This window comes from Photinus pyralis, unplaced genomic scaffold (assembly GCF_008802855.1).
Source record: "Photinus pyralis isolate 1611_PpyrPB1 unplaced genomic scaffold, Ppyr1.3 Ppyr1.4_LG8, whole genome shotgun sequence".
Lineage (NCBI taxonomy): Eukaryota > Metazoa > Arthropoda > Insecta > Coleoptera > Lampyridae > Photinus > Photinus pyralis.
In genome coordinates, this window is record NW_022170819.1 from 27,305,766 (window position 1) to 27,314,305 (window position 8,540).

General features: G+C 36.2%; 1 protein-coding gene across 4 annotated transcripts; it reads right to left on the minus strand.

Moving 5' to 3' along the window:
• Nucleotides 1-2,199: 2,199 nt before the first annotated feature.
• Nucleotides 2,200-8,520, minus strand: LOC116178880 (SH3 and cysteine-rich domain-containing protein 3-like). 4 transcript variants are annotated; one of them, XM_031498518.1, is made up of 6 exons: nt 5,743-8,520; nt 5,356-5,514; nt 5,091-5,153; nt 4,865-5,004; nt 4,599-4,811; nt 2,200-2,545 (listed from the first exon to the last, which is right to left on the minus strand). In XM_031498518.1, the coding sequence occupies exons 1-6, from the start codon at nt 5,798-5,800 to the stop codon at nt 2,384-2,386; spliced, it is 795 nt and encodes a 264-aa protein (XP_031354378.1). In that variant the 5' UTR covers nt 5,801-8,520; the 3' UTR covers nt 2,200-2,383. The 4 variants fall into 4 exon arrangements, with proteins under 4 accessions (XP_031354378.1, XP_031354380.1, XP_031354381.1 ...); XM_031498520.1 differs by having other exon boundaries at nt 6,085-8,517; XM_031498521.1 differs by lacking the exon at nt 5,356-5,514 and having other exon boundaries at nt 5,743-8,516.
• Between the last annotated feature and the right edge of the window lie 20 nt (nt 8,521-8,540).

An 8,540-nucleotide genomic window follows, 5' to 3' on the forward strand; every position in this document is an offset into this window, starting at 1 on the left:
GTATAAGTAACAATACGAACTGTTCGCTTAATATTAACATTTATCCAAAAGATTTGTAATTACCTACATGCTGATTGTCAAAATATATGTGACATTGTCTTACTTTAACGGCCGTCGCTATGACAGCGGCCGCGAAAGTGAATTTCGCGGCCGCCATGGCGAACGCGAAGTTGTTGTTTCGCGTCCAATTGCACAAAAAAATATTTAACAATTAACAAAAAAACATTTGATAACTCTGTAAAAAATAATTCTCTTGAAGAATATTAATTTTATTCTCTACGGCACTGGTAAAAATTGTACTGTAACAATTAATTTTTGGCAATGAAATAATTAATACCACGGCTAGCTCGGTAATAAATAAACTTTTAATTTCTCTTACAAAAAATAAATAAACTTACCTTTATCGATTGGTTGAAATTTTCTGCAATTGTCATTTTTCTTTTGGAAGGTCGCAGCAATTTGAAATTGGGGGGTGGCACGCGTTGGGCAATACGATCGGACCTCTTGTTTACCAGTTGAATTAGGTTACTGGTTGAAAATTAATTTCGAAACATGGTTGACGCAATTTCTTTCTGGAGAAACCGTGCTTGAGACTTACTATGATTTCCTTAGTTGAACTTTGAGTTCTTCACAGTAATAGCTTACCGATGTTGCAGTGTGCAATTATCAAAAATGTACCCTTATAACTTAGACTTTTACACCAAACAGAAGCTTGAATTAATTGTCTTTAACCTTCTTACCGGTAGTCGTTTTGTTCATAATGTTGTTCGCACTGCATATAAACAGTTTAGGCGCACGAATTTGATTAATAGACTACCTTTTTAATCATAACTAGTCACTCTAAAAACAGCGCAATTGACCGTTTTGCACCTGGGACCCCAACACTTTCGTATCGAACGAAATTTTGTTTGTGGACCATTTTTTTTTTAATTTTAACAAGCTGTAAAGGAAAAGTAAACTGAAGATTTTTGGAAATTTTATTATTGAAGTTGGACACGGTTAGTGAGTACAGTTTTAAAACAAATATATACATCTTACAATTTTCCAACAGGTAGGTAGGTAAATGGTGCGGCCAATGTGAGACACCAAGGTTTCTTTATCGACTTAAAAATATGTTAACAGGTTTAATTTCTCAATCACGGTTGCTGTAGCACTAGTGCGTACACCGACGACATTACTTAATTATTATTAAATAATACTATAATTTATTAAATTGGTCGTGTGCATATAACAATTCGAAATTGTTTTGTACATATCCTTCATTTAAGTCTATTGGTAAGGGAAATAAATAAATAAATTTAGGCTGCCAATATTACTAACTTACAATCCAATTTCGAAACAGTCTTTGGAATGATGTGATTGCTTAACATTTAACAGTTAAAACTAATCCTAAACTCGCAAGCCCTATTAGGTAGTATTAACATTTATTAAATATTTAATCAATTCCTTTAATAAATTATATATGAATTTAGCTTCAACATTAACCATAATCCAGCAAAGTAACGCAGTTTGATGAAATCTCACTGGATAATTAAAACCAGTTAATATAATAACAAGCCGTAAATTTTGATCTGTCAAAATGAAAATATACGCATTTTAATGGCTGGTGCTTAAGGTATCAAAGGACGTGCTCATTTCAGTCACAACAATTCTAACATTTACAAAAATAGGGAACTTATTTCAACTAGAACATTTTTTTTTTCAATTTTTAATTTTATAGGAAGGGCATTATTTTCGCACAAACAGAGGCCTGCTACTCGATGTGATGTAGAAGTTTCTTTTTGGATACAGTGAGCTTCTTGGAGTGAACTTCTCGACGTTTTCGCTGATTGTATAAATCGACGATATCTTTATCCCGCAACGATCGGGTACGATTTGAAAATTGGGACCGACCGGCTCATCCAAGCTGCAGGTCGACGAGCCCAAATTTAACAATAGAGGCCTTTTTTGCGAATCGGATCTAAATGTTTTGTTAAAAAAATTAGTTACGTGCTTTGGGGTAGAAAGTTTGATCGATAGAGGCCGTTTGGTTGAGGAAAATGGCGCTTTACATTGTAAATACTTATACTCGTTCTGATACTGAGCGTTTGATAAAGCGAATATGTTATTTATGTTATTTAGGTTATTCTGTTTTGGTAAATATACGTAGTTATTTTTCGACAGGTTATTGTTGTTTATATTGTTGTAGTAGTATTTGGGCAAATTTCCCGTTGTTTAAATTTTTTCTATTTCCAAACGTGTACCACGTCGTTGTATTGTTCTTCTGCGATGAGTTCTTGGAATAATGGTAGTAAATTTTATTTAAGGTTGATTGTAAGGGCTTCGTGCTTGATTTCACACAAGTACACGCTTGATTTACTTGACAACCAACTTCGGTACGTCGTCACACCTCCTGCAGAAACTTGACAGGACAAACTCCTTGACGATTATCACCAGAACGGATCATCACCATTCCATCGATTTCCTCACCTATTTGAATTACTATTTGGTCCCTCAGCAACATTAATCCATTTTCCCCATCCGACAGTTGCAAATTGTGTGTAACCTACAAAACGAAGGCCATCAATGAACAACCCCAATTCAATTTTTACATTGGTCGAATAGAATAACTCGGATTTCAAAGTTGAAGATCAAATATTAGCGGCGTATTTGAAATTTAAATGTATGGAAATACAAGCGTGTGAATATTTATGATTGTTAAATATGCTTTTTCTGAAAAATGATTTCAAATTAGGGTATCCACTTTATTAAAATATTCTTTTGTTTTCTGCGCTTAAGGGTCGATACGTATAATGCCAAAAATATTTATTCAAATTATTTAACTCCATACATTTGCAAAAGTGCTCTTGCAGTTTTAATTAAATATACGAACACAGCATAACGAGTAATAGAGATCGAGTAGGTACAGATTTGAAACGTGTGGATTTTCTTAAAATTAGGTTGGGATTATGCTATAGAATTGTACAATTGTACATGGTGCATAGGAATTCATATCAAATTTCGCAGCATGAAAATGTTTTTAAATCTTAATCCCCTTTTTAGCGCATTTTCCAACGATGCTGGGTGCGCTATTGCAGCTACTTTCTCTGTCCATTCGTCTGTCCGTCTGTCCGTCTGTCCGAGGCCTTAACTACTCCTAGAGTTTTCAAAATATTAAGTTCGTTCTTTTTGCATTCGGTAGAGTATTGCTTTCATGCACAAAATTTTCATTTAATACATAAACACATACCATATTTCTTCTTCCATTCCTTTTTTTCGCAGTATATTTTCAATTCCTTCCATCGTTTCCTTCATTTGTTTGTCCTGTTTCCATTATTAAGTGACAGAGTAAAGCGAAACAAGGTTTTTAGGATAGTATATGGTGGTTGTTTGCTTGCGAACACGATAATTGACAATCACTTGAACTTTGAAGCAATTCGGTTCAAACTTTGTACAGTTGACCCATATGCCACATACAGTGATATTTATTAAGAAGTAGATATAGAGATATTGTATTGTTTTTCCCTATGTCTAAGACCGAATCTCTTCTGAAGGGCGCCTAATTATAGGCATCCAAAACTTAAAACAAATAAACATCTGGTTGTCATATTAATTAGTTTGAAAATTGTTGCTTTGGCTTAACAGAAAATAAATCTCTTACGCCCTTGAAACTGTCACCGGCACTATACCAATTGACAAGTTAATTTGGTTGCACAAAATTAGCCGCCCTTCAGAAGAGATCTTTCATTTAAAAGTAGACAGGAAAAAACAATACACATAAATCCCTATGTCTACTTCTCAATAAATAGCACTGTATTTGAGTCAAAACCAGTGACCTCGTCGAGTCACACCACTCTGCCACTTTTCTAGATCCGCCTTACACGCGGTGTATTATTGTATTATCTCTGCGCATGAGATCACATTTTCCTACAAAAATTCATCCACTATGACCATAATAATTTTTTCTGTCTTTTGTACATAAAGACAAAGAATTCGGCAAAAAAAAACACTTTGGGGGTTTCTTTGAAACATGACAAAAAATAGCTATAGCGTGGTTCTCGCTCAGGCGGAGTACCGGAAAAATTCCCGGGAGAAAGTGGGGGCTTCTTTCCGAAAACTACCTTATTGTTTCCACCTGTTTGAGCCAATCAGTTGTACCTTCACGACATCCAGCCGCCATCTTGTTATCTCTGATATGATCTACGTCCATTTATGTTTTGAATCGAAATTAATGAAACAAACTTTGCACTGTGTAGTTTTGTCTCTCGTCGGAATTCGTTTAACAAGTATTATTTACTCAAAGTCAATTTCTGTTGTTTATCTAATTTCATTACTCGAGATCTTTTATTTGTTTATTTGCCGTAAATTTATTCTGAATTACAGTACTACTACTCTGGTCTATTTCCAAGTTTAATGTGTTTTCAGGTATATCTGAGTTGAATGCAGATGCCTAAGCACTGCTCCTTTTTTACTCCTTAGGGCATCTTTTAATTTATTTAAAATGAAAGATTTCACGTAAGTGTACGATTGGGAACAGCAGCATCGACATTTCAAATGTGTACCTATATCGATGTATGGGACATTCTGTGATTTACGCCGTATAGGGAATATAGACTTACCTGCAGCGCTTTTTCTCCCGCCGCCAACTTGGAGCAATACTTCGATGGAAAATAACCAACCCTTCCCAAACATTTGCCTTTCCACCAATCTGGATCCGCAAAATCTATCACAGTCACCTTATCACCCGCCTTGAGATCCAACTCGTCTTGGTGGCGCGACTTAAAATTATAAAGGACTACGTAGAGGTTCGTCGGTAACAAACGATGCGTTTTCTTAAACGACACATTTTAAAGTGCACAATTTAACTTGGTTATTTTTAAGGTACCTTCACACCAACGGGACTGGGGCACGGCGACGTGCTCGCCGAAGACGGGCTCTTGTCGTTGTCGTCTGGAAGCTCAACCGATGACATTCTTATATTCTTGGCGGAGAGTAATCGACGATTGTGAACTGGGCTAGATGGAGCTAAATAAGAATTGGCAATTGTCAACCCCAATGTAGTAAAAAGCGTATTAAGAATAAGACAAAAAAAACTCTGTATAGATGCGTACTTGATCGTGCTTTAACAGAACCCCGTGCAATTGAGTTGTATGGAGGTCTTGAACGAGCTGGAACTAAAAGAACAAAAAGAAACGTGCAATATTAATCATTAGTATTTGTTGAAAAGCAAGTACGCAGTGTTAATAGGGAGACATTAAAAGCACAAACAAGCCAAGTATATTAGGAGTGCAAGCAATATATTCCACGTCCATCTCCTGTGTTCGTGCATAAAGCCATTTCAGTGCGAAAAAACACCTAAACACATTCACTTCCTACACTGAATTCTGGAAGAAGAGCTTTCTTTGGAGTGGGGCTCACTAGTTGTCGCAGTGCCATGGTGTCTCCTCCTCTGCACGTGCTCTGTGCTTTCTGGCGAGTCCAGGGAGAGGCTTTTCATGCGCAGGTTTAGCTTCTGCCGACGTGGGGAGTGGGGAGCTGACGAGAAATGCGATTATTTTTAACTTTCTTAGCAATACTTTATTTATTCAAACAAAATACAGCGAAAACACTACACAACGAAAAATGCACACTGAGGATAACAAACATGCTGGATTAACTGTTGTGGTGCACTTCGCTTTCAAAAAGTGAATGTGCCACGTTTCGGTGTTGCTCTAAATTACTACCATCTATTAGGGAACTACTGCACTTGTCTAAGATACAGACCGAAAGATTTCGTCCCATTTTCAAGGGAAAACGTCACAGCAGTGGGAGAAGTCCGCATGCTTGTTCCTGATAAAACAAGACAATTTTACTAGGTTTACACGATTAGAATTTCTTGAAGGACTACGGATCGATTTATATCAAAAATAAATCGATTAGCAACTTTCTTTCTAAGCACTACCACGCGTGTAAACTTAGCAAAGTTGGAAAGACATACGAAAGTGTAAACAAAGTAAAAGGAAGAGTGTTATGGGAGTTTCAAAATTCTGGGGGATCTCATCACTACAATTTTAGTTATTGAAGCTACACGCCGCCAAACCTTAGTTTCAAACCAATATCACTTACGCGTTGCCTTTTTATCAAGCGCGCAATACGAAAAGACCTTTTTTGTCGCGGTTTATGTAGATAAAAAGAAACACTTTTAATCGAAGTACGTACAGGAAAATTGAGTATACCTAAATGTCTTTACAATTAATAGTCTTTACGTAAATAAAACTAAGTCACTTGTCGAAATGAATTTTACTTTTTATATTTAGTTCCTTTCTTTAAGCTATTTTTTCCTTTAGATGGTGAAGGTGAAGGGGGTGTTGGGAGTTTATCGCGACCATTTTCTTGTTCAGTTACCGATAGCAAACATAGAGGTTCTCCAAAAGGTCGGGTACCGGAAGCGTCTTGTGAACCTCGCTCTGAAATTATCATTGTTCTCAGTTGGGGAAATAGGGATAAAGAAAACAAAATAAAAATGCCTTACGCCTAATTAGCACCTCGTTTACGTCACAACCAGTTGAAGTAAACGAAGCTTTTTGAAAACACCACACGTACAAAAATTTGTTGTTTCACTCGGTCGCTCCCATCTCTCTGCACAGAACTTTTCCACCAATAATCGCTAGTATGTAAATAAATGATTATAAATACTTTAGCGTTAAAAGGAGACAAGCAATAATAAGGAAGTTTAAAAACATAAGTTGCAAATAAACGAGCGATCGAGTTAAACAAAAAATATCTACCATCCACAATCTACCGAAGCCAGTAATGCGAAAGTTTGCGAGCTTAGTGAGAAGATGGGCATACCAGTATCTTTCAACATGCAATTACTATTCCATGTGCGTTCATTAATATGTTAGATGGTAGATGAAATGCTTCATGCAATTACAACTTAAACTAAGAGTTCTGCGCTGAAATGATAATGATTATAAGATCATAGTTTCTCTTCTACGGTACAATGATAAGTGAAGAAGAAAATGACGGCCACTAATCAATAATCATGTATTCTAAGAGCATAGATAAAATGAGTTGCTGTTTTAAATACATTGTCATCGTTTCATCGCAATTTGCGCGTATGAGCTTCCATAAAAAATTTGGTGGTGGAGATGCATTCGTTTCCTGGCTCTTGGCCATGTGGAAGAAGTATGTTATTTTGACCTGCTATCCCCACCATACACTATGCATTCCGGCGAATTTTAACTAGTAAGCTTGTATTCTCTCTTGGTAGTACAAGTGACTGCTATGAAGAGTTGTGGATACCGATCCTGTACAAAATTACCGTTCCAGTTGAAGAATCACTGTCGAGTTCTCTGGAATCTAATCTCTGATGGTCGTAAGGAATAGCCACGCTTTTTTCAGGATGAGATTAAGCTTTGTGATCTCCTTCTAAAGATAATGACTCGCATTCCGTATTTATTGAGATTATGAAAAGCCAAAGTAACTACTGGGTCAATGCAATTGAAAGTTAAAACGTTGGATATAACCACCTCCTAAATATAGGGTATCAAGTCACTGTTTTTTTACCGTTTATAATCTTAAAAAAATCTAAAGAAAAACTGTAGAAGTATTGTAGGGCATCATATACTTATTAGCAGTTGCATTTCAAAAGCGTCGCTAAACGATCTAGTGAGTTTTAAGGCCATAAGAAAAATAAGATTCAATGTCCCCTCATGAGATCAATCTTTTTGAACAACTTGGAGGACAAATTAGGTGCTGCAGCAGGTGTGGCTCTTTGCTTCGATTTATATAGTAACATCACCCGTCAAAGACAAGTTTCATGGTTCGTAATCATAGCATTTAACTACAGGCTCACATAAAACAGAAACTCATCATAATTTTTACCGCATCAGGAATCTACCTAGCCTCAGTTAGAATTTAAGCAGTTATCGTTCATTGTTAACGTTTACTGCGCCATCGACGATGAAGAACCAACAACTTATATTAATACTATAAATAGTCATAGTTAAACCCTTCAACGTTCGAGATATCGGTATGGGAAAAATTAAAAAAAAATAGGGAGTTAGCATTAAGCTCCGTTCACACGTCTTTTATGAATCGTGATAATTACGGTACGTGATAAAAGGATGTGATGTTCACATGTACTTCGTATCATCGTGAATCATGAGTAATAACGATACATCTAAAGACGAGTTTATGCTCAGAAAAAATAAAAATAAAAAAACCTGGATTCAATGGATTTCATTTACATATCTTCACAATTCAAAAATCGGATTGCGCAAGCGCAAAATACATGTTTTGATTCGGCATTAGTTGTTCTTTTTACTAGAGGTGCCTACATTCAAAATTTCATGCAATTCGGTTCGTAACTAACGGAGAGATGTCAAAAGAGCCTTTCTAATTTTTTGGCCTGCATTGTCAATTCACGAACTCCGATCTACAAATTTCACTTACAAAATGTTATCGTAATCGGTCCATCCGTTCACTTTCAAATTTTTGGGAAACACATTTAAGAGGGTCGTTCCTCTTGGTACAGCATAGATCTTCACGCTTTTCGATTTTGCTTTTCACGAAAGGTT